The sequence below is a fragment of the Eublepharis macularius genome, chromosome 10 (assembly GCF_028583425.1).
Source record: "Eublepharis macularius isolate TG4126 chromosome 10, MPM_Emac_v1.0, whole genome shotgun sequence".
In the NCBI taxonomy this organism is placed as follows: Eukaryota; Metazoa; Chordata; class Lepidosauria; order Squamata; family Eublepharidae; genus Eublepharis; species Eublepharis macularius.
In genome coordinates, this window is record NC_072799.1 from 94,685,888 (window position 1) to 94,712,725 (window position 26,838).

The window sequence follows — 26,838 nt, forward strand, 5'->3', positions numbered from 1 at the left end:
TGTATGTTTGCATACATTTTTGATATATTGTCTGTTGCACAAGTTTGCATATTAACCACTATTAGATTTTTTACTCTATTTTTATTGGTGTGGGTGCAGGTTTTTATTTCCCTTTGTGTGTTTTCACACTCCTTCCCAGGTACTTGGATACTTCTTATTTTTGGTTTACACTTCGCACAAAGCCATGGGCAACACTGACAAAGAAAGAGAACTGAAAGATGGCTCTGAAGAGAGGTGGAAGTGTGCACTTCTGGCACTGGATCCTAACATGCAAACAACGGCTTGCAGTGCGTCAGTGTTATCTACGTTGGACCGCTGAGTGATCGGATGCCCGAACAGGCAGGAATGGAGTCGGCAAGTTCCGTCTCCACACTGCTCACTACCATTCCATGGCTCAGCTATGAAGGACAAAAAGCTCATTAAAGGGCTACGGGTGGGTGGAGGCAATCAAGAGCTCAGGTCTGATATTTTGAAGGCGGTGCTTAACTTCAGCTCCCTCTGCAGTTTGGCTGGAGGAAGAGGACGCGGCTACCTCACAGGTTTCCAGGTGAGCAAGATTTAAGGAAATTTCTCTTTAGCCTGGCTCACCATGGCAAAACACGGAAGTTCCCTTTGGAGTGGGCACAACACCGTGTGAACGTGCTCCAAAATCATGGGGTAAACTGCTATTTACACGAGGGAATATCTCCCGAGGGGAAGCAACCAGTGGAAAAAATACGTATCAGGATTCAGTTTAGCAGACTACTGCTACGTGGGCAGCAGTGTGCGTATGCCAGCAATAGTCACACCCTCAGAATCCCTTCGAAAGAACAAACATAGAGGCACCGTTACATCCATTTGGCTTATGGAAGAGCAGGTGATTAAGGCAACGGTTTTGATTTACTCATTTATAATCTATTCCACTGCCCACTGTCCATACGCTTCTCAAACAGTAAGAGCTACCCCCCCCCCAATAAAACCAGTTGCAAAATAAGTCACAAAACAAGGGAGAAATTCAAGTCCTGAATGCAAAACTGATTTCTGTCCCCCGAATCAACAAAAATACCTTTCTCATCTGGTCTAGCAATCCCTCAAATTCCTTCAGGTTCAGCGTCGCTCCGCTGTAAGAAGTGCTGCTGTTTGCGGTCTTCCCCAGCCAGTACAGGGTGACTAAAACCTGAAAAAATCCAAAGAACACCAATCAAAACTAACCATGTTCAGTACAGTCTTAATGGCCATTTGGTCACTGTAAACTATGCTGGACTTGAGCCCGCAGTTGTGCTCTACAGCTGGCGGAATCCTCCCTGGTGCAAGGAAGCGGCCAGAGGAAGACCATTTTGCACCAGGGGGGGGAAGCCCTGTGCACCAGGGGAGGGCACTGCCACGAATGGAATGAATCTACACAAGCAGGGATGCCAACAAGCCCTGGGGGGGGGGGGATGTCCTGCACTCTAATAAAGGCTTTTTGGACGGCATTTAGCAGGTGGTGTTATTTACCTCCATGCCCTGAAAAACTTTAGCTGCCTCTTTTCACATGTTAAGCCTGTACTGGGCATTTCCCCTCAGGCACGTTGACGCCCTCCCAGACCCAACCCATGACATCACTGGACATTTTAAAACAAAGTGAGAGATTTCATGTGAGGAGCAGATTAGAAGCCGGTTTTCATGTTCTGAACAACCGGAAGGGTATTTAATGCAGCCCAGTGAAGGCTGTTAGTACATAAATTCTCAATGGCATGTTAATATTTTCAGTGGATGCAAAGAAGCAAAATGCCGATCTTGCCGTCAAACCACGTCTGACAAAACCTGGGAAGAAAAGTGAATACCCAAGCGCACTCCTTACAAATCAGAGCTTTAAAATCTAATTACGCTGAAACGGGCACTTGAGGTTCTTATAGAGATCAGCATCAATAAAGCCATGTATAGGAGATGAACAACCCCAACACTGAGAGATCAGAACTGGCCTTTTCAGATGACTTATATGCCAAGTGTTTATCGAAACTGGTTCGGAGGCAGGGACTGGTTTGACGAATCTGCCCTTCTGATGAGTATTGAGGTGGTTGAGCGCATTTAATTTCCCCATCATGAAGCACAGCTGGACAGATGCTAAGCCTCGGCCACTGACGTGTTTTTCTGTCGCTCACACAGGACACCGTTGGCTTCAGGTCTTGTTTCCTTTCTTGTCAGGCTCTGCCTGCCTGCCAAGGGATGAAAAGGGGGCAGCCGTGCCCCCCCCCCATGCCCTTTAGCAGCAGGCCAGAGACAAAACCTCAGGCATTAAGGGAAGGCTTCTGCCTCACCCGCACCCCTTTCTTCCTGACTGCAAGGCAGAGGTCTGGCTCGTCCTCCTTGACCACTTGGCTTCCTGTGGGGAAGGCAGCTCTGGGCTTGCTTACCTAACTGAGCACTGCAGTCATCTTTGGAGGCCCTTCTTTGAGTGCCCCCGCCTTCTGAGGTTAGGTGAGTACAGGATTGCCAGCTCTGGGTTGCTAAATTCCTGGAGATTTGGGGGGGTAGATCCTGGAGAGGGTGGGGTTTGGGGAGGGAGGGGCCTCAGCAGGTTATAATGCCATAGAGTCCACCCTCCAAAGTAGCCGTTTTCTCCAGAGGAACTGGTACCCATCAGCTGGAGATTAGCTGTAATTTCAGGAGATCTCCAGTCACTACCTGGAGGCTGGCAACCCGAGGTGAGTAGCAACCTGGGAGAGGGCCTTCTCAGCGGTGGCATCAAAACTCCGGAACTTTCTCCCCAGAGAGATTTGCCTGTCCCTTTCTGTTGCCATATCCCACCAGTGGGTGAAAGCGATTTGTTTTGCTTGCCGTTCCCTCAGCGGTCCCTCCGCCCTCTCCAATGTTTTAACTGTTGTTTTTATTCCTTTTGTACTTAACTTCTGGTTTTAAACTGTTTTAATGATGTATTTGTGTACTGATTTTAATTTGTATGTTTTAATTTGTTAGCTGCCTTGGTGGTCCTATGGGGGCCGAAAGGTGGGGTGAAAATTTTGGAAAGAAAGAAAGAAAGAAAGAAAGAAAGAAAGAAAGAAAGAAAGAAAGAAAGAAAGAAAGAAAGAAAGAAAGAAAGAAAGAAAGAAAGAAAGAAAGAACATGAGAGGGTGTGTGGCCCTGCTGGGTGTGAGTAACAGAGGCGGTTCGATTCCTGGCCTTCCCTTCCTGTAGTCCTCCCTCCTCTGTTACCTTAGAGGGTCTCCTCTCTGGCCTACGCTAGCCTGAGAGGGGTGGCGAGGGTGTTGGACGCCTGTGTGGGACTGCCTGCAGGCACAACTCAGTGAAGGAGCCCCTCCTCCTCTCTGTGCTGCACCCACCCACTTCTTCCTCACCCATTTCCAGTTGGGGCTTCCCCTGGGGACTTGCTCCGGCTGGCGGTGGGGTCCCTGCCACCTGCCCAGGAGCCTTCACGGACCCACGTAAATGGGTCAGTGACCCACAGGGGTGGGGCTCTCAGCTTGGGATCCCAACTTGCTCAGGATCATCATTATTTATTCAATGTGGCGGAAACAAATTTCCAGACAGGGTGTCTCTGCATGCTGACAAGAAATCACATTATCAAATACTGTTCCATAAGAATGTAGCATATGTACATTTTGTCAGCCACTGAGGTTCTTGACATAACGCATGTATAGTGAATTGTTATGAAAGATTAGATGGTTACATGGTTTGCCTCAGGTTTTGTTCTAAATTTGTGACTGACCACCTACTGTACATAGGGTTGCCAGCCTCCAGGTGGTGGCTGGAGATCTCCTGGAATTACAACTGATCTCCAGGGAAGAGAGACCAGTTTCCCTGGAGAAAATGGCTGCTCTGGAGGGTGAACTCTATGGAATTATGCCTCACTGGAGCCCCTGCCCTCCCCAAACCCTACCCTCTCCAGGCTCCGCCCACAAAACCTCCCGGAATTTCCCATCCTGGACCTGGTAACCCTAGAGCACCCAGAATTTTTTTTAAAAATGTGGGCCTAAGTAGGCCTGCAGCTGATTGGGAGCCTTTGTAAGCCTCCCCCCACCACCGTGCCATTTTCCCAGGGAACTGCTATTTCTCCCGTTGTGAAAATATATGTATACTGACATTAGGGGCATGTGCATTTTCACATCAATGTTTCACCTGGGCCATTTTTTATTGTGAATACAGTGTGGGGGTGATGCAAGACAGCCTCTATTCCGCCAAAAGGGTTGATGTGAATATTAGTTGCTTAGCTTCCTCTATGAAATGGACCTGGCCTGGGCACTCTAGCTCCCTTGTTATCTCCCTCAAGCTCATACATCCAGGAGAAGAGTCTTAATTGATTTAAAAGCTGGGATGGGGGGGGGGAGAGGAGTAATGATGTGATATTTCAGGAAAGTTCCCAAAAGAAGGAGATTCTATTGGTCATTATTGGTCATCTGGTAGGGCTGGCCAAATCCTATACTTGGGCATGCGTCAGTCTACCCTCTACACCTCTACCTATGAGACCCTTTAACCACCTGCCTCTCTACCAAGCTTTCCAGTTGCTACCTCTCACAGCACTGGCCTGTGTGCCTATGCTACAACTCAAGTGCCTGCTGTATGCTCAGGGGTGAACTACCATCTAAGCTCCAGGTACTGAATGTATTATCTAGTCAGCTAGCTTTGTTATTTTAATATTATATGATCTGCTGAGACTGTACTGGCTTTTAAACAATTTTATTCTATTTGTTAGTTCATAAAGATATCTATATTTTTACAACAGTAATGCTCATGTGTGAGCGAGACCGCCTTGGAACCCAGGAAAGCTTTTCTGGTGGCTTTGCCAGGTTTAGAGAGAGGCTCCTCAAGGTTCCCGGCATTGGAATCGGGAGGACACTTTGTTCCCAGAAAGCTTCGGATTGAGGAGGCAGGCCGTCACAGGGGACAAGACTGCAAAGCCCCCTCCTACCTTTGTGGCACAGTCCCGGTTTGGATCAGGCCCCTATTAACTTGGGGAGTTTTTAAAAAATGCTGAGCACTCCAGACAACCTCTATTACTGTCTTCCATTTTTTGTTTTGCTTGGCATACTCCTAATAATTTTTTTATTAGTGCAAATACCCCCAATAATTGTTATTGGTTCTCCTCCCTGGTTGTGTTATTATATGTTGTTTGTGTGTTTATATATCTTTATCCGATTGTTTCTTTTATATATACTATATTTTGAATGCTGTTTTAATGTTGAAATGTTTTGATGTTTGCTGCCTTGAGGACCCTATTTGGTAGTGGTAGAGAAATGTTTTAAATAAACAAATAAATGTCTAGCGCACGGTGCTGTTGGGGCCAGAGGAGAGATTTTAACTCAGATTTTAGCTCCTTCACTCACATGCTCTTTATCCATGATTAGTTTTAACCAGGGAGATTCCCTTTTAACCATGCCCTGTTTTGTTGACCTTGGCCGTTTCCAGGCGGCTCCGGAACGTCGTGTCATGTTGCGGGGAAAACGCGAAATATCGCGTTTTCTTGCGTGAGTTTTGCGCGACGTCGCACAAAACTCGCGCGAGAAAACGCGATATTTCGCGTTTTCCCCGCAACATGACACGACGTTCCGGAGGCAGGTAAGCCGCCTGGAAACGGCCCTGGGCTGCTTCCAAGCTAGTCCTTTCCCTCTGCAAATGATACAAGCTGTTCACTCAACGATAACAGAGACTCCAGATGCTGCCGCTGCCAAAGAGCGGCATCCCAGCCGTTTCCTGCCTTTTCTAAGACTGGCTTTGGGGCAGCTGTTCGGACCTTTTCAGCACCTGCCTGTCCACGGTGGACTGGAAAGTGCTGCTGACTCAGATGGTAGAGGAGAGGATCCCAGAAGCTCTTAGTCACATGGCTGGTGAAGCCCCCGTTTCCTTAATCTCTCCCCCCCCCCATCTTGTCAAAACTGTTTTATTGGACACAAAATCATTGGTGGCACAGAGAGGCGATAAACCTTCCCCTTCCCTCTAGCAACAAACAGCAAAGGCAGATACTCCCTCTTCCCCTTTCCTGCTGCCTCTGCAAGCTGTAGCTTTGTAGCCAACGTCTGAGCTCTTCCCCGTCTAGCAATGCTGCTGCTGCTGCCACCTTCTCCCCCTTTAGCGTTTGCCTCCTAGAGGAAAAATCTCTGCTGGGAATTTCAAGTCCTGCTCGGGGACAGGGAAGGCAGGAAGATGCCAAGGAGATGGTTTAGGGTGCAGCAGCAGCACCACACAGCTGGCGCCAGGAGGGAGGAGGACCACAGCGGGCAGCTCGTCTACAGGAGGGATGGAAACCCAATGCCTGGGAAAGACGCCCAAGAGACAAAGAGGCTGCCCCTGATCTCTTGCTGGACTGCAGAGAGGGGCAGAGCAAGGGCGCTAAGACATAGCAAAAAAAGAATTTATAACAGAAAATGTGGAAAGGTATTTGATAAAGTTACTACGTTTGGTGCAACTATAACAGAGTATACAGAGCTACTTTAAGCAGAACTGAATTACAGTTCCATTTCCAGCACTGCCTCTAGAATACATGGGTGTTCTAGAGTGGGAAAGGCCCAGTTTCAAACCTTGGCTAATCTGCTTATTTAGATGATCCCGTGTTCATCTCCAAGGGAGAACCAAAACAGCCTGCAACATTGTTCCCCCCCCCCCCTCCATTTTATCTTCACTCCAACCACCTGTGAAGCAGGCTAGGCTGAGAGCAAGTGACCGGCCCAAAGACAACCAGCAGAAATTCGGTCCTGGATCTTCCAGATTCTAGTCTGAGGATACTTTAACCACTGCACCACACTGGAAATTAGTTTGGGCAGCAGATGGAAGAGGAACTTCCAAGGGAAGCTGGGGAGAAATACATGCACACGGATGACACCAATTTCTGTTTAAAGTGTCCTTGCACCTAATTCCAGAATGAGTGACGATTTCGGAAGGAAACTCTTGGGGTGGAAAAAATCAAGTGTCTGGGAACTCTGGTTAAATGTTACATCACAGCTGATGCAAGCACTGTTAAGCCAGCAGTTTTAACTGGGTGGGGGGGGGAATGCACATTCAAATGAAAAGAAAGTGAATGAGCCTATTGTTTGTTCCAAATCTCTCAACCGCAGTTTAGAAAAATTAGGCCATCTGCCCTGGCGTACATTGAGAGGGGTTAGATCTACAGTCCATTTCAAGGTGCCTCCCCTCCCTTTCCTACTCTAGGTCTTCTGGGACATGTGAGGCAGAGGGGACAAATGGTGCCTATTCAGTATTGCTTTGGGGGGGGGAGTAAACACTCAAGCCTGCAGTTTTCGAAGAAAGCAGCTTGTATGAATTGTTTTTTAATTGTTCAAAAAAAGTCAAATAAAATGGGATGTAAAAATTCTAGTTTGGATGACTTTCAATTGGATAAGGGTTTTAATCCAGCACCTTTAATGAGCACTTACTTAAAAAAAAAAAAAAAAAGAATAGGTATCCATTAATTTTTACAGCCCCTTTGTCTCTCCGGCATTTATTAATGGCAGTGTTTTTCCTGTTTATGGAAACCCAGATGCTGTGTTTGGGATCATTCTAGATAACAATCAGATCACTGAAAGGAAATTTCCACACATAGAAACAAATTCATTTTGGAGTAGCAGAGGAGGGGAGTATACACATATACACAGCCATGGGAAATGAAAAAAAATGTTTCCATTACTCAACTGTTAAGGAAGACCAAGTTTTCATAAAACAGTCTGCTTCTATAATAGCGCAATTTGGTGGGAATTCGCTTCAGTCAGCATCCAGGCAACGAGTGCACCATATTCTGAATCCCCCTTCCTTTAATGCTTAGCTGTGTGACACAAAACCTGAAATCTCTAAAGCTGCATAAAATCCGTTTGTCTTTTGGCAGGTGACGGCATGCAGAAGATGCCGTCAGAGTGCACACAGTTGGCCTGTGGGTCTGATTCTGGTGCTGCTGCTGTTCTGTAAAGACGGACAATTCGGGTTCCCCCCATTCGAACTTTTCCTGTTTGCTGAGCTATGCTTCCAAAGCTATACTCTAAAATCCATTCCCAGAGGAGATTGACTTCTTGCCACTTATTTAGAAGTCCCACTGAATTCAAGACAAATCCCAAGCAAGCATACATAGGTTTGCATTGCAATCATACTACTTAATCAACAAAACTTATTTCTGAGTAAAAAGGACTCTGCTGGAAGTCTATACTACCATGCGCACACACATTTGGAATAAGTCCTATTGAATTCAGTGAGATGTTCTTCCAAGTACATAATCAAGAAATAACCCATGTACGATTTTGTTAATATAAAGGTAAATTAAAAAATTAGGAAATCACTTGAAGCCACAGAATTGCAATCCAAGAGCCATAATTTGGAAAATGCTTCCCAAGCTGGGCAACATCATTCCAAAGTTTTAGAAAACAGGCGCTTTTCTTCTACCCTAAACTCCCGAGTGGGTGACTCTCTCTGCCACTGCTTCTGGATTTGGTTTGCCCTTGGCATTTAGCTGAAACTATCGTTCTTTGAACCACTCTTTTTGATGGGACAGAGGATCAGCAGTTTTCAGAAAATTAACTTCTCTACTACTTTGAAAAACAAAGCCAATGCAGACAAGCAGTCTTTTATGATGTTTGGAAACAAGCAAGCTTCAAAGTAGCTTTTCCAAAAGCTTCCCTTCTATATTTGTAATACAGATGCCAGGGAAAGGATATAGAAATATCGCCCTTTTTACCTGTAGTTATGTGAGCTTGAAAAGTTATTACAGAGCGGTCCTGAATATTTTTCCCCAAATATTCAGGGGTCAGCAAAAGACAAACCGAAAACTGTATTTGGTAGTTCACAAGTAACAATAAAACCAGAAGTTTAGTCTGACTTCTGATTGTTCATCTAACTGTGATCAACACAGTTTTAAAAATGCACTTCTCGTCATACAATCCAAATCATTTTTTTCTGGGCTGCCACCGGCTGGAATCAACAAGAAGGCTGAACAGAAAGGGCTGCTTTGAAAACACACACACACACACACACCCATGCAATGTGCAGAAGCAAAGAAAATCTTGCAGTCACAATGAAAAATGACAGTCCTGCAAGATAATTTAGGATTATACATCGATGGTATTTCCGTGTCAACCAAACAAACCAAATAAAACCATGCTCCTTTTTTGCAACACACAAAACATTGGGAAAGACATAAATATAGTTTTACAAAATGTTCTTTTCCTGGAAACAAGCTTTAAAATTTATCTGGTGCCTCAGGGAGTTATGTTATTTCCTAATTGAAGAGGGAGCAAAGAGAGGTTTCCACAACAGCACCACAGAACTGAGGAGAGATCAGGTACATGCCAAGATACAAAAAAGCACTTTTTCAGACACACACGACAGCATTTGCCTACAAGAGTCACAATCTTTGTTAACAACACAACTCCCCGGGAGATGCTGCACGTCTCCATACTTACATTTTTCAGCTTCCTGCTACCATCAAGATTCCTGGATGTGTGCACACAAAAAAGAAAGGAGAGAGGAATATCAGAAAGCAGAAACTCTTTCCAACAGCTTGTGTTAAGCAGTCGGTCACATGTTTCCTCGAACAAAAGCCTGCAGGAGCCTGTCTGCTGGTTAGAAACACATGAAAAATATACTGGGAAGGTGGAAAGCACCCATCCATCCATCAGGTAGAACGAATTTGTATTACACACTGGTCTTGTCACTGCTGTTTTAAACTGTTAAAATGTAAGTTTTATTGTAATGTTTTTATTGAATGTAATCCACCCTGAGCCAGCTGAAAAGCGGGGAGGGCAGAATAAAAATCTAAATAAGTAAACAAACAAACAAACAAACAAAATGAAGCTCCCAGTGTCGCTGTAGTCAACACAACCAAAACTGGACTGGAAAAAACAATTAAAGGAGGCAAACAGCTGTTCTTCAGTGGAAATATGACCTTGAGAAAGAACAGTGACAAAGACCCTAACCCTCCAGCCACTGTGTAGCTTGCTGATGTTATTAACTTTTACCAATATCCATAATTTATTTTTGCATGAAGGACAAAATTTATAATGCTATGCCATTAAACACAGAGTACAAAGGTGATGAACTGAAGCTCACTTGCAGGTTCGACACAGATTTTACCAGGCCTTAATTGTGATTCAGAGGAATTCTCTCACCTCCAAAAAAAGTAAGCATCTCACATGAACATCCTACACATTGAGAGAGAGTTCAGTGGCTGCCTGAACAATGCAAAACTAAAAAGATGTGCAATAATCCACTGAGGAAGGACGGAGGAGAAGGAGAACCTCCCCAAATATACACAGAAAAATCAATAATAGAAATCCAACCCCATGCATTTTGAGGCTGTGCTCTTTGACAAAGGTATTTTTCCACTACTTGAATTAAGAGACAAGTTTGGTTGTGCAAATAGTGGAAAACTACTCTTGACAAAGAGCACACTGCCTCAAAATGCATGGGATCAATTTCTGTTATTGATTTTTCCATGTACCTTTCGGAGGTTCCATGTGCCATTTGGGAGGTTTGGAGCCCCATCAAACAGCCTCAGTCCCAAACTGCAATATGGGAATAAGGCTAACCTACCCTCTGGAACTATTGCACAGATAAGTGAGATTTATTTTATTTATACCCCATCCTTTTTGCCAATGGGGACCTAAAGCAGCTCACATCATTTATTTATTTATTTATTTATTCAATTTATAGTCCGCCCTCCCCACACAAGTGGGCTCAGGGCAGATCACAACAGACTTAAAATACACCACACAACTAATCATCTAATCATGCACATCTCCATTCCCCCCCCCACACACAACAATCCTGTGAGGTAGGTTAGGCTGGCTACTGGCCCAAGGTCACCCATCAAGCTTGCGTGGAAGAGTGGGGATTTGAGCTGGGGTCTCCCAGATCCTAGCCTATACCACACTGGCTCTTTTTATATGCAGACTGCCTCTAAAGGGCATGGAAGGCTTTAAAAGCAATATATACATTCTAGTATTATTGTTATTCTATAAACATATTCATTCTATTTTTACATTCTAAGATCCTTCTCTCTTTTTTAATCTATATTTTAGGGCACTTCCTCCATGCCTGTTTTAATATTGCAGTCATAACTGTGCCCTAAACCTAGTGCAATGCTCAATTGCACATGCAGACGTTAATTTTATTTATATGATATTTATACCCCATCTTTCCCTTGTGGCTCAAGACGGTTTACAATTCTAAGTTAAAACCATCTGTAATGCAACACATTCCCATTACCCATTCCAGGACAATGCCTGCCGCTGAAACCCGGTTTAAACCCGTCCCTTTCAGTGATTCCTAAAAGCTTCCAAGGATGGCGATTGCTCACCCTCACCAACTTAGTGAGCCCATTCCACCAAGTGAAAGCAACCACTGAAAAGAAATGGGCACTTGTGCGTGCCAGGTGTTCAACCCTGAGGTGGGGGGACAGCCACAAGGCAGCAACCTGAGGATCATAGCTGGCACGTGGAGTCATATAAGGAGAGATGGTTTGGAAAATATGTGGCCATGAAGGGTTTTAAAGGTCATAACCAACCCCTTCAACTGGAGGTGGAAACAAACTGGATGTGGCAGCCAACGTAGCTGTTTCGAGATAGGCGAGAGACGTTCCCATTGGCTAGCCCCCTGGCAATAGTCAGGCTGCCCCACTCTGAAGTGGCTACGGCTCCCAGGTTGGATTCATTGCACCTCAACACAGAGCTTGTCACAGTAATCCATCCATGAGGCTGCAGAAGCTCAAGTGAGAGTGGCCAGATTGACAGAGTTGGAGAGAGTTAGTTGGAAGAGGCACTTCAGACAGGAGGGCTGGATCCATCAGTACCGCCCCCCCCCGCCCCCAGTTCTTAATTTGGTCTGCAACGGCCAACTGTGTTCCATCAAAAAACAAATCTGATCTCTTAAAAGCCTCGTCCTTCTTGACCAGCAGCATCCAACTCAGCCAAAGGAGCACCAAAGTTCCTGTGCGCAGGCCCTATGTCAGGAACGAGTGCAGGAGACACAGAACTTTACTGTTCTTTGACAGCTCATCAGGGGGCCAAAAGCAGGGATGAGGTTTGGGGGGAAATCGCAGCAAGTCACGAGGAACCTCGTATTACGGAGGATGTCAATGCACTTTTCTCTAGCAGCCAATTTTCTTTCTGTCGGCTTACACGTGACCCTTCGGAAGGCTGTGAGCTCAGTCTAGATAAACAATACAGCACATGACCCCTAAAGATAACAACCTTTACATTGTTGATATGCAGAGGCTGAAATGATGGGCAGGGACAGGTTTCTCAATGTTGCAATGAGCAAATGAAGTGCAGTTGCTAGGGCAGCACAGCAACAAACACCATCTTAAAGCTCTGAGCCTTGGAACGTAGAGAGACCCATAAGGAAGAGAAAGGGAGGGGACGGGGAACGGCCACAGGCTCTGCTGCCACATGCGCTGCTGTCTACAAGATGCGGAGGGGACCGTGGAAAAGAAAACCCAGGCAGCTCACACAGGTTCTTCTGCAAGGATTTGGAGATGGCTGTGGGCAACTGCCAAAATGCATCCCAAGTAGGGTTACCACCAGGTCCCCCTACCCCCTGGGCGGGAGGGTAGAGGCTGGAGGCCTACTTTTGGTCTTCCCTCGTGCTCGCACACTCCCAGTCTGTGCAATGATGTCACTTCTGGGAAGTGATGTCATCGTGCAGGTCACATGCTGCCCTGGGAGCGCTCCTGTGCTCCACAGGGGACCAAATCGGGTTTTCAGCTGAACATTAGGAGTAATTTCCTAATGGTTGGAACAGTTTGACAACAGAGCCAGGTATCAAGAGGTGGGCTCTCCATCACTGGAGGTCGTCACACAGAGGCTGATTGGCCATCATGTCAGGAATACTCCAACTTTGGACACCCTGCACTGAGCAGAGGATTAAACTAAAGGACCTATAAATCCCAAGAACACTTTCCTAGGGGTAAGCCCCATCGAACGGATCAGTGGGATTCTGAGCAAAACTGCTTAAACACAGAAGCACAGACCAAGAAGGAACCCCAAGGATCATCTAGTCCAATGCTCAGCACAATGCAGAATATTCACAGCTACCTCCCCACCCCCCACCCCATCTCCCAGGGACTGCCACTCTATGCCCACAGGAAGGCAAAAAACCTCCAGGATCCCTGGCCAATCTGGCCTGGAGGAAAATTCCCCCCTGGCCTCAAGGTGGCGATCGGCATTACCCTGGGCATATAAGAAAGGGCCACGAGAACCAAGCACCAGCTCATCTCTCCCTGCCCTCTTTCTCCCAATCTGCCTAAATTCCTACTGAGCTACAGAATCAGGATTGCTGTCAGAGATCTTCCTACAAACCTCCAAAGAAGGAGTGCTGACCACCTCCCAAGGAAGCCTGTTCCACTGAGGAACTGCTCTGTTAGGAAGTTCTTCCTAATGTTTAGCTTAAAAATCCCTTGCTTTAATTTTAACGCATCGTTTCTCGCCCAACCCTCTGAGGCAACAGAAAACAAATCCACTCCGTCTTCTATGTGACGGCCCCTCAAATACCTGAACAGGGCTACCACGTCACCTCTCAGTCGTCTCCTCTCCAGGCTAAACATTCCAAGCTCCTTCAGCCTTTCCTCATAAGACGTGGTCTCCAGACCCCTCACTGACTTTGTTGCCCTCCTTTGACACGTCCCAGCTTGTCAACGTTCTTCTTAAATTGTGGCGCCCAAAACCGAACACAATACTTAGGTGAGGTCTAATCTGAGCAGAGCAAAGTGATACCATCCCTTTGTGGGATCCGGACACTACACAGTCCAAAACTGCATCTGCCTTTTTAGCTACTACATCACACTGCTGACTCATGTTCAGTGTATGATCTACTAAGACCCCGGGATCTTTTTCTGACAAGACATATCTCACCCATCCTATAATTATGCCTTTAATTATTCCTACCTAAATGTAGAACTTTACACTGATCTCTACTGACATTATTTTTGTTAGATTTAGCCTAGTTTTCCAGCCTGTCAAGATCATCCTGTATCCCGTCTTCTACTGTGCTGGCAACCCCTCCCAATTTAGTATCATCTGCAAATTTAATTGGCACCCTCTCTATTCCTTTCTCCAAGTCATTTATAAAGATGTTGAATAACACAGGACCCAGGACTAATAGCTGAAACACTCCATTCGTCACTCCTCTCCAAGAGGATGAGGAACCATTTACACACAATCTCTGGGTGCAATAGGTGAACCAGTTACAAACGCACCTAGCAGTAGTAGGATCCAAACCACGTTTTACAAACTGTCAACAAGAATACCACGTGGAACCTTATAAAAAGCCTTACTGCAATTAAGAAATCAAGACGTCCACAAAGCAGTAACTCTCTCAGAAAAGGAGATACGATTAGTCTGACATGACTTGTTCTGGGGGAACATAAGCAGATGCTTAGTAATCACAGCTGTATTTTCTAAATGCTCAAAGACTGACTGATTGATGGTTTCTTCTAAAACTTTTTCAAGTACGGACATCAAACTGACAGGTTGGTAGTTACTTAGATCTTCCTTTCCCCCCTTCTGGAAAATGGGGACATCTGCCCACCTCCGTCCTTCTGGCACCTCGCCTATTCTCCAAGAATTCTCAAAAATGATACACAGACGCTCTGCAATTGCCTCAGCAAATTCCTATAGCACCCTAGGATGCAATGCATCAGAGCCTGAAGACTTGATTTCATTTAAAGAAGCCAGGAGTTTACGTACCACTCCTGTGTCTACCTTAGGCTGCAATTCCTTCCTCCTCTTTTAGCTAGGCTGAGCAAAGTTTCCCTCGCAGGAGCAGACTAAGGCCAAGTAGGAATCGAGCAGTTCTGTCCTCTCTTTATCACCTGTTAAAATTCTACTTTCCCCACAGTGGAAAGGAATTCTACTTTCCTTTTCCCACTTCCAGGTTCTTTTTCTTGCTCTGAACATAACCAAAGAACCCTTTTCTGTTGTGTTTACGCTAGCCTAAGCTCACACACAATTTTAGTATTTCTAACACACTCTCTACAAGTACTGGCAATTTGTTTTTATACATCTTTGGTTATATGGCCCTCTTTTAATTCCTTAAATGGGTCTTTTTAAATTCCCAGACCTTTAAGGAGCTGTTTAAGGAGCCACCCCTGGCTTCCTTGTGTTCCGTCCATTTTTCCTTCCTATTGGAATTGTTTGAGATTGTGCCTTCAACATCTCGCTTTTAAGAAACTCCCACCCCTCTTGAGCTCCCTTGTCCTTGAGTATTTCTGACTATGGGATTCCACCCAGCATAGCTCTGAGTTTGTTAAAATCAGTTTTCTAAAATGCTGCCTATATGTCTGACTACATTCAGATTCTTCCTTACCCAAGACCTTAAACTCCAGAAATACATGGTCACTCAGGGTGCCCACGGCTTTCACCTCACCAGCCAGTCCTTCCTGTTTGGTCAAGATACAAGACCCTCTTGTTTCCTTCTCCACCTTCTGCAAGATGAAGTTGCCAACTAGGGCAAGTAAGAAATGTATTAGACCTCACATTTTTGGCAGAGTTTGACTTCCGACAGATATCAGGTTTACTGAAATCTCCCATCTCTGAAAATTTTGTAATCTGATCTAGGCATATATCATCCAAGTCTTCTGCCCGGCTTGGAGGTCTATAGCAGACCCCCACCATAAGATCACTCTTATTTCCTACTCCCTTTATTTTTACCCAGAGGGTCTCAACTGACCTTCCATGCTCAGAGTCTTGTATTTCCTTGCAAGTATATACATCTGTCAAGGGATCGCCAAGGCCTCAGACTAGGCCCCCTGCCCTTCACTCGGCAGTGGGGGCCCTTGCCTCCTCGCTGGCCTCCTGTCCACCACCACCAGTGGCACTGTGCTCACCCCCAACATAAGCCCCTCAGTCCTCCTCTGCTTCTGGCCTCTCTCCATCAGTGCCCAGCTACTGCCTCCTACAGGCTCCTTCCTCCCTGTTCCCCACTGCAGTTGGTGGCCTGAGCTCCTCTCCCTTGGGAGCCCTTGGGCTGGCAGTGTGGCTTGGGGCATCCTTGGCTCAGGTTTCCCTTCATCCACAGGTGCGGCTGCCGCTGCTGCTGTTCTCACTGCAAGCCCTCATTCCCTCTGTCCCTGCCCACATACAGCCTTCCTCCAGCTGCTTCCCTCTGTGCCCCTCCTCCTCCTCCTCTCCAGCCTCCACTAGCCTTTTAAATCTCCCGCTGCCTGGCCTTGGCCAGGCCTACTATCAGCACCCTCACGCTCCTCCCAGCTCACCCGTACAGGCCTCTGGATGGGCTGTCAGGAGCTGGAAGAAGCCATCAGCAGCTCGCGGAGCTGGCCAAGGCACCAGGATCGCCACAGCATCCTTGACATATAATGCTGCTGCCTCTTCCTTCCTTATTGCTCTATTCCCCTTAAATAGGTTGCACCCCTCAGTCTTAATATTTCAGTTGTGAGTCTCATCCCACCAAGTTTCAATAATGCCTATTCGGTCCTAGTTCCCTTCCTGTATTGAGCCTTCAAGTTCCTCCTGTTCGTCCCCATTCTCCGAGCATTAGTGCAGACACATCGGAATCCATTATTTATGATTGCTGTCTATATTATCCCCGACCTCCTGTGAGAAACAGGAGTTATAAATGTAACAAATAATAACATTTATTTACTGCCAGGGTTTTGGGTTTGCAATGTTTGTTGCTGCGTGTGGGTAGGGAGGGAAGATTATTTTGTCCGAATTCATTCTGTCTCTCATGGATACACAGACACACGGCCCGCTGTTTTGATCAGAAGTTAAACAGACTGATGGTTTGTTTAATCATAGGGCCATCAGCTTTTGAGGATCCTTTAATGAGTACAATAAAGCATCTCAAGTCCCTTTAATCTGTAATAACAAGGTACTTAATTTCTCTGCCTTTTTAGAAACACTAGTAGCGTAAATACAAATTACGTGCCATAAATTTAAACTTCTTTTTGAACAAAATGCTTTCATCTCAATTTTATCATAGCATTTGTTTATAAAGCATCTGGTTATATTTTAATTGGGGCTGGGACTGAAACCTTTCAGTTTCCCAGGCAAAATGTTACAACAATAGTAAATATTTTGCACAAACTCCCGAAGCTCCTAGAGCTGGCAGCACTGACTTCTGATGCACTGTGTAGAAAGGGCCTCCTCCGTACGTATATCCCCCTACCACAGAACTTTCTAGTGATATTTCTTCCACCCAAAGATCCAACCCAATGCTGGCTCCAGAATCCACCCGGCTTCTCAACTGTCCCTTCCTGTAGTCCCTCATTTGTCCCACCCGCCTTGCAATAGCATCGTTTTTCTTTGCTCATTCCTTTTAAGTACCTAAGGAAAAACTGCACGTCTTCCAAGGACAGCTGCATAGCAAAAGTTCAGAATGGCTTTTTGTGCTTGTATAGCAAGAGTACTGGTTTTTTTTCCAATTCAACTCAGTGTTTATTGCTGCAAATGGTGACCACTGAAAGTGCACAGTTCTTGCACCAGGGACTGCAGGTGGGTGGGAAAGGGTCGTCTTTAACCTCAATCTCTCCCAGCAGTACTCAAATGTTTACAAGGGAGACTATCTTCTATATTTACTGTAGTTTTAGGACTTATTTGCAAAGTAACTCCACAATACGTTCTCCCTCCCCAAGGGAAAACACAGTTATCTCACATCAACAAACACTGAAGAAGTCTGTATTTTATTTTTCATGTTTAGCATTTATAACTATGTACTACTAGTGACCAACAGGCAGTATTTTAATGGCCATTTTGCACATTATAAAGAGGCAAACCAATTTTGCCATCCAGCTTCCCAGATCCTCCTCTTCTAGTTCACTCTGTTCTTCCTCCTCCCTCCTGGTCTCGCAAGCCACCTGCAGAGAGGATCCTAACTCGTTTTTGGGTCCTGACCTACATTCTGAAGAAAACACTGAAGTCACCATATACACTCCATTCTCTGCACCTTCTCCGATTTATCTTTATCCTTTCTCCTTCACTCGTAAAGGCATTAAACAAAAGGGGGGGGGGGTTGTAGTGCTGCCGTTCAATCCACCTTAAGGCTGTGCGACGATCCACCACTGGAACTGTTTCAGAGCCAATAAACTACAGCAAAGAATGCCACCATCCTTGTAATACTAGAATCCTTATCACATAGCAAAACAAGGATTGCAAACTAAGCACTATACAGGTCTAATGCCAGGAATGCAAGAGGTTTTTGACTTACTTAGTTGTTGCTTTGCTTGATGTGTCCTGCAGATCTCCCGGGTCAAAAAGCTGAGATCCTTTAAGGCCCAGTTCCTTGCAGCCTCGTAAGAACAAAGCAATGTTGTCCTGAAAAGAGGGGCACAAATACAATACCTGCTGATTATGAAAAATTATTATCTCCATTCACCCATCTCTGTTCTGAGCCAACCTAAATGACTGGGAGCATTTCCAGTTTTCTAATCTCCCAAATCTGGAACCAACATGTAACTTGGTTATGTCATAAATCAAAATTTGAAAGACTGAAGATACAAATCTTTACGCATCATTTTGATTTGTAGTTGCATGAGGTTTGGCAGTTCCTTTAAGTAAGATAAACAAACAAATCGCAGACATCTCCTTGACAAGATTATTTGAACACCCATGAACTGTGACATACCCTCCCAGAACTAGATTGTGGCAAAGGAGAAGAAACAAAGGTCAAGATTCTAGTCATCAACAACCAAGCAATGAACTCCATTCAGCCTTTACATAATAATTACCTTTTACAAATGAGCTTAACCAGATTAAATGCAAGTCAATGACAAGGAAACAGTCACAATACATCCCTTCTTATACCACTTTTTAAGAAAAGATGCAATAAGTGTATTATAAGTTCTGAGCTTGAGACCTTTGGTCAAACGAGCCAACAAATAAAGGAAAGGAAAGGAAAGGAAAGGAAAGGAAAGGAAAGGAAAGGAAAGGAAAGGAAAGGAAAGGAAAGATGCTTCAAGGAACTGAACACTCCCAACTTGCCAATTGTAACCACACAGGATTTTCAAGTCACACTTCTGTGAAGTATTTCTTTAAATACCTCAGTCCTGTTTAAAAGTTGTCTAAACTGATTTTGATGGGGTTTAGTTCCACATGAGGACCTATGTGGTGTGCACTGTTTAGGAACACAACTACAAATCCTAACGTGCACACAAGGCTTTGTAGGTAGCATGGTGTGATGGACTGCACTTTTTAAAAGCCCGGAAGTGCTGTACAAACAGCTGAAGGATTGTAAAGGGTTAATCCCTCACAGACACAGAGAGCTTTGAGTGACAGGCCACTCCAAGGGATCTGATTGGGAAGCATCAGCTGGAAACAGAAGGGGTTTTTTTTCAGCTGTAGCTGAGAGGAATAGAGTGTGAACAGTTGGAAGACGGAGTCCTAATGGAGAGCAGTTTAACACCGATAGGAGAACTGGGGAAAAGTTGACAAGGAACTTTGGGAAGTAGGCACAGACTCCCGTCTGGGCCAAAGAAAAGGGGATGGATCTTCTAAAGAGAGGAGATTTTCCCTACCTAGTCAAACAAGGAGGTCATTCCGGAGAGTGAAGAGATCCCTGTTCAGGTGTGGTTGGAAACTGCAGACCTGAAGATTCAGTCAAACACTGAAGCAAAGCACTGGTGTTTGAAGAGAAGCGGGGTGGAGTATTAGAAAGTGGGTACCAACACTCCTATCTCCAGAAGAGAAAAAAAATACTAAAAGAAAGTATATAGAGTGCTTGGGGGGAAACAAGGGAACCAAAGCCTCAAAACAGAAGAACTTAAGTATCTGAGAAGAGCATAAGAACTAAAGTCTGTGCATGTAATCAAGAGATTTCTATTGAATTACCTCCGAAATTTTCAACTCCTAATTTCCCTTGACTTTCCCCCTCTAATATAAATAAAATAGTTAATTACTTTTGAATTTTAAATATGCCTCTGGTGCCATTCCTGCTGTTTACGGACAAAGAAGAGGGGAAGAGAAGGAGGGAACGTCTGTCCAAAAACCTGTCAATGTTGGTGGTTCATACATGCAACTTGTGAGAGAGGGCCCAGCTCTCAAACGGAATAACACAACATTGACAAATGTGAGAGAGAAATCTCCCCCCCCCCCCCCGGCCTTCTCTCACTTCCTGTCCTGGCAGGAGCTGCTGGCCTTGGATTTAACACGTGGCTAGGAAGGGACAAACCCCCAAATCTGGACTTCAACCACCACTTTGTATCTGAAGGGCTCTTTTGATCAAGCCACAGGGCTCCAGGGCAAGGCTGGAATGAAGATGGTGAGGGGGTCGAGCAGGAGAATCAGTGAACATTCATTGAGACAAACCAAGATATAACCATGAAATATGCAAGTAATATGCAAGAATCAGGCAATACGCTGCAACACTAAAGAGCCCAGACACTTGTCCCCAGTGTCACAACGATGTTTATCACCACGGCGCAACGTTTATCTATGTAACTGAGGATTAAAGAAGGGCAGAAGGGAGAAGGGATAGCAATGGGAGTAGAAGAAGACACTGTCTATTCTTTTCTTCACTGGGATATCATATGGGGTGGCTTACAGCATCCTAGGGATCCGAAGAACCATGAGGATCTTGGACCTACCCTAACCTGAGTTCCAGGAGGATCACTTGGTAATGGTGCCAAGCAGGAACCTGAGCCCGTTTCAAGCAATACATGCAAGAATGGTCCACAGGATTGAGCACAAGGAATTCGAATGGGAATCGCAGATGAGCCAAGACTCAAGACCCGGAGTATACAGGCACAAGACCAAAGCCAAGCATGGGTAGGAGTGATGAAGGCAGCCGTTGTTACAGGAGTCAGTTCTGACTTCCACGCAGCTGGAGAGAGGCGGGGGGGGGGACACTCCTGAATGAAAAACAAGACTCTGGATTGGATGTTAAGGCAGAAAGGGGAAAGCCCTCAGGTACTGAGGAGGTGTGTTCCAAAGCAGGGCTTGAAGCAGAAGTCTAGAACCTGGGAGTGTTAGGGCAGTACTGCCATACCCTCCTTTCATTATGGCAATCTCTGGCAGTCCTTTCTGTTAGGCTAGATTGATAGCTGGCAACCAAAGCACGGTATTTTGATGGGAAAACATCCTACAACATTAATTATGAGCTGAACATTACTGATGGCGTCACCTCTCTGGCTTGTCATTCTGGGCTCGGGCTGCACTTTTCCTTGACTGAAATTCAGTCATGCAAATGTAGTCTGTTTCTGCCTGCTCCTCGCCATTCTAACCTCCTTTGTCTGTCTCTCGTGTGCACACACCCTTGGACTGGCATGCATCTGATGAAGAGAGCTGTGATTCTCGAAAGCTTATGCTACAGTAAAGTTGGTTAGTCTTAAAGGTGCCACTGGACTCTTTTCTATTTTACCCTTGGACTGAGGCTCACCTAATTATTTGAGCAGACAATGCTTTGGACAAGGGGTGAGCAAGATTATTCTAAGACAGCAGGACACATGGTCTGATCATGAACCAAAGGATAGAATGTGTGGCCCAAAATGGAAGCAGAACAGCTTCCTTATCAATTTCAATGGAAAGGGGTAATCATACACTTGCTATTCCTCCCCCCGCCCTGGCAAATCTCTCCAAATCTGATTCAAAAGAACATGTCTAATTAGCATCTGACTGTCTGCACTCACTGCAAAGATGCACGTCTTTAGTTGCTTCCCCATCTACAATGTAAAAATACAAACAGGGGAAAGTACCACGGGGACCGATGCAGAGACCCAGGCCCCAGGCCAATCTTTCCTCTCCTTTTTTTTTGCAGAAAGAAGACTGAAGGTGCCCTTTTCAAGTCTTGGGAGGACAGTGGAAAAGAAACAAACAGTAGGAAGACATCGGGTGGACCCATAAGCATTAAAGGTTGTAGCTTAGGTTGTTGTACCACAAGTAATTTCCAAGTGGTTGCAAGATCAGCCATAGGATGGCCTCGCTGTGCAACTTAATTTCATTATTTCTGCAGTCAAGTGAGGCCACGGATTCTTTGGTCCATCTTGCATAGTCTTTGTAACATAGATCAGGGCAGTGCTGCTTGTAAATGTATCCCCCCATCTTCACTTTCCCAAGCACTGAACTAGCAGCTGTAATTGTGGAGATCCCTGGATACCAAAAACACCCACCCACCCACCCCCCAAAAAATAGCATATACGCACATGTGCATATGCATGCACAGGCACACACACACACACAATCTTTGTGCTAAAGAAGCTGCTGTAAAAAGCAATACCTGACATATTTAGCATGGCCACGGCCATTCATTTCTCCCCATCATCCAGCAACTTCTGTCATCAACTAGTGATGCAGAATTGGATCATCTGAAAAGATCTACGGAGCACTGGAGGGTTCTTTGGCTGCCCACCACACTTCAGCAGACTGAGGCTTTAGAAGTTTGTCAAAAGAACGCAACTTAAAAGAATGCGTGGCTTGCCGTGCCTCTTAACAGATTTCTGCTGTCACCTTGTTATAGAAGTCATCTAATGATGGGGGGGGGGGGGGATCTTGTGCCTGAAGCCAACTATAATCACACTTTAATTTCAATAGAATCCTTTTTGTTTCATCTTTGTAGGTATCGTGATAGAGTTACATCATGAATATTCTATCAGAATTCCAAATGAGTGACTTTATCTGCGTTTTTACCCATTCTATTGCATAGGCATTCAATACTTTAACAATTCCTCCACAATGGATTCTTCCTTCTTTAAAAAACAGAATTCAACCTCCCCTCTATGCACCCAAAACACCAAACACCCTTCCCAATTTTTCTCAGTATACTCAAGCCTCTCTTTTCACCTCCCAGTTTTCTATCAAGGACGTGCACAGATTCTATTGTTCTAAGTTTCTCCCCAAACTGAGGAGACAACCATAATCCACAAACAGGGTCACTGAGAGAGGGGAGTAATATGGAGGCAAAATTGTGGGGGTGATGGTCAACCCAGGGATCCACGGAGTCCAGCGAGCAATATTGTTTGCTTTTAATCTTATTTGTTTTTATTTTACAAAATTTATATCCTGCCTTTCTGCCCTCATAAGGGCCACCAAGGCAGTGAACAAATTAAAACATACCAAATAAAATCACATTTTAAAACCATTAAAGACAATCAAACAAACAACAGATCATTAAAGAAATTCAAACCAGAGCTTTAAAAAATACAAAGATAAAAAAAACGGGGACATTTAAAACAATTTAAAAATTGGGCAGGAAGGGTTGAGACAGCTTTATGGTATCGGGTTAAAATGTGTTTCACATCCTGTTATCCTAAACAGATAACCTTTTTTCACCTAGATTCTCAAAAATGGTGACTCTGCATAAAAATAAATGAGATATGGGCTAAGCTGTCATACCAGTCATCTAGGACCTCAAAGTAGGAAAGAAACAACTTGTGCAAATCTTCTCTGCCTGGTTGCCTGGGGGCAATTAATACTTACCACAAGCAACCAGGAAAATTGATATTTACATGGCTGAAGTAGAATTACATTACATATGTGATATGTATAGTCAATTACAACTAAAACTGTGTTATTAGGTAATTTGCTATATGTTTTGTTTATGTGCTTGCAAAGTTACAGCTAGAGTATTAATGAGAATTTAAGCCTAAACAATTAATCATATTTACATTTGATGCAAAGTTTTATTTTGAGACTATTATTTTATCATAACTTTTAGCTAGTACAAATAAAATCTGGTTTGACTATGGGATGATACCAAATGATTTTGTATCTTCTTTTTAATCCCACCCAACATACTGAACAGAAAGGGATCTGAAGACAGACAAATGTCAACTCTTCCTTGGTTCCATCTACTTTTCTATGAAACACCAAGTTACATCGGTCCCTCTGTTCAACCTCAGCCATTCCTTTCCAACCTCACTGTTTGTTTTGCAATTTCACAGTTTTGCAAGAGTTGCGCTCTTTATTATTTCAGTGTGCAGTGAACAGTTCACTGATTGCTATGGCATTTGGCATGCCAAGCATCAATGTGTACACACACAGAAAGTGTGTAGCTACTACCAGCTACATTGCAAAAACCTCAGCAGGAAGCTCTACAGAGTTTCATGTTTAACTGAAATCAACCCACAGTCCAAAAGCCAGAGATGAAGACAAAAGCGAAGAGCAAAGATTCCTTCTTCTGCAGAGGAAGCTCACGAAGCTCGTTCAGGACACTGCAGGGATGGTGCAGATTTTCTTTCTATGAGGCTTTGTGGATGGATATCACTGCTGTACTAACCTGAACTGAAGGGGGGGGGGAGGGGTTACAATTTCATTGATCAGATTCGCTGCTCATCCTTTTTCTAATATATCACAACATGTCCGTCCGTCCGTCCGCCCGCCCGCCTGCCTCCCTGCAGTAATGCTGGCGTTTCCCCCTTTTGAAGCAGCAAAGTGATGCATCCCCACCCGTCTCTCCACTGCAACAGCAGGACTAGATTCAACTCAGTTCCAAGCACAGATTTCCCTTTGCAAGAGACGGCTAAGGACCTTCTCCAAGATGAAGTTCCAGTCTGTGCGCATGCAATGCTGTCTCTGCTAGAGCCCCTGTTACATAGGTCTGGTTGAGATACGTGTCTGTATGAATCACTTTAAAAAAAATTAGATGTGGGTTTATTTACTGTAAACATCACATTCATCAACAAGGAGAAAGCGAGGCCTCGGTTCCATGTACAGAGTGCTTTTTTGCTTTTATGTGGGGTTGCAAAATGTGTAATAATATTTGGAACCCAGAATAACTTGGGTGGGTGCTATCAAGCAACTAGTCAACTGTTATCCTTTATAGCAGATAACAGCTAGATGAGAAACTCTCATGAGGGCTGCCAGAAGCAGGCCAGAAGTTCAAAGCACAGGGCAAAATGGTGCACATGTGTGCTCCGAGGCCTCCAATAACGTCACTTCCAGTTGAAAATTGGAAGCTGTGGGGTTTCAGTGTGGTCAAATCAGCCCCAAATACAGTCAAAACTTTCAACTGAAAGTGACGTCATTGGAGGCCTCTGGACCATGTTCAAGCAAGAGGCCCAGACTGGGGCCCGCCACCCACCTCACAACCTCCAGTTCAATGGTCAGGTGAGCTGGCAACCCTAGCTGCCAAAATTACCACAGTGGCATGAGAATATGGCAGACAGAAGTGATACTCACAGTGTTGTGGGCAGGGCTTTTTTTCTGGGAAAAGAGGTGGTGGAACTCAGTGGGTTGCCCTCAGAGAAAATGGTCACATGGCTGGTGGCCCCGGCCCCTGATCTCCAGGCAGAGGGGAGTTGAGATTGCCCAACGCGCCGCTGAGCAGCGTGGAGGACAATCTCAACTCCCCTCTGTCTGGAGATCAGGGGGCGGGGCCACCAGCCATGTGACCATTTTCAAGAGGTTCCGGAACCCCGTTCTACCGCGTTCCAGCTGAAAAAAAGCCCTGGTTGTGGGAGTACTCTAGGAAACAGCCCCAAACCTTAGGCCCTCATGGACAAAGGCAAAACAAAAAAGCTATCTTGAATTCCCTTCAACATCTTTAATTTTGTAGACGTTAAGTCGCAAAAAAGAAAGAGGTATTTCAAGATGAAAATGAATACCACGTGAAATGCTTGAAACTGCAGGGTGTCACCAGCTGGCAAGTCCTACGAAGCCTTTGTAAACATGGGGCTGCGATTAATGCGACTATATCCACCCATTTTTCTTCCTTGATTTGTACTTTTTGTATGTGTCAAATTAAGTAACATTATCTTTCATTTAAAGCTAATAAACAGGAACCACTGGCCAATATCAATATTCTCTCCAGCAATGAGAACAAACAGCAACGTGAGGAGGGCTGTCAAGCTATAAAGGCGGATGGCAGGAGCAGCTGACCTCCAACAGTATCTGTTACGCCTGGTATCGCTGGACCTCGAAAGCAACAAGGCCTGGTCTGTGAGGGCAAAAGGCCTGGCGGTAGCTAGGACGCCCAGACGAAATCTCTATTCCCAAAAGACAAGCTACAAACTAACTACAGTTACCACACACAAAAAAAAGTTAATTCCTGCTCAAGTTCATGACCTCCTAAAGGGAACAGCAACAGATTCCTTTCCTCTTTTAAAATTAAATATCTCCTCCTTGTGTGCCAAAGAACACGTTTCAGTAATCTCTAGCGGTCTGATTTCTGACTAAACAAAACCAAAATTATGCTGCAGTGGGACAGCCATGCGTCAAATACTTTTTTCATTTACAGCTTTGCTATCCTCATGCCAGTGTTATACAGGGGTCATTTCATAGAAAAAGAGCGGCAGGAACTCATTAGCATAACTCATTTGCATATGCCACGCCCTTGCCATCACTGGAAGTGTGTCATTGACATAACTGATTTGCATATACCACACCCCCTGACATCACCTATCCAGGCTGTTTTGGACCCAATCCTGGCTATTCAGGGCTGAAATTGGCCCCAAAATGGCAAAAAGGGGCTGAAAATGGCTGAAAGGGGGTCCAAAATGGTCAGGATTGGGCCACTGCTGAGCAGGAGAGTGATCCACCACCCGTCAGAGGCCTGATCCTGGCCATTTCGGGACCAATCCTGGCTGTTTTGGGCCTGATCCTGGCCATTTTGGGCCTGAATTGGGCTGTTTTAGCCCCGATCCAGGCCAAAACGGGCCCAAAATGGCCAAAAATCAGGTGGGCAGGGCCACCTGACATGTGACTTCTTTGGAGAACTGCCGGAACTGCGTTCCTGTGCATTCCCTGTCAAAATGAGCCCTGGTGTTATATAAAAGAAAATCTAATGAATGCATTTCAATGAACAACATCAGTTCTTTTCCAACAACATTTTAAAAATGTGTTTGGAAGGAAGATGCGCTACTACTACTTCTATCCAATTTCAATTTCATAGCAAAGAAAGTAGATTATGGTCAGTATGAATAAACGTGATGACTACATTGCACAATGTGGTCAAGTACAGAAAGGGAAGATATTTCTGCAAAACTGGAGGAATCTGGGGGAA

The 26,838-nt window shown here is 45.0% G+C and overlaps 1 protein-coding gene across 7 annotated transcripts in view; it reads right to left on the reverse strand.

The window, feature by feature from the left end:
* LIMCH1 (LIM and calponin homology domains 1) overlaps positions 1-26,838 on the reverse strand; it is a 317,657-nt gene that overhangs the window by 124,977 nt on the left and 165,842 nt on the right. For 6 of the 7 annotated variants that reach the window (XM_054990321.1, XM_054990320.1, XM_054990316.1 and 3 more), the window contains exons 4-6: positions 18,115-18,221; positions 9,357-9,387; positions 1,046-1,156 (exon numbers count right to left, since the gene is read on the reverse strand). In XM_054990321.1, coding sequence (XP_054846296.1) covers positions 1,046-1,156; positions 9,357-9,387; positions 18,115-18,221 — 249 coding nt within the window. Of the gene's footprint in view, positions 1-1,045; positions 1,157-9,356; positions 9,388-18,114; positions 18,222-26,838 lie in introns of those variants that run through there. The other variant, XM_054990318.1, reaches the window with a different exon arrangement.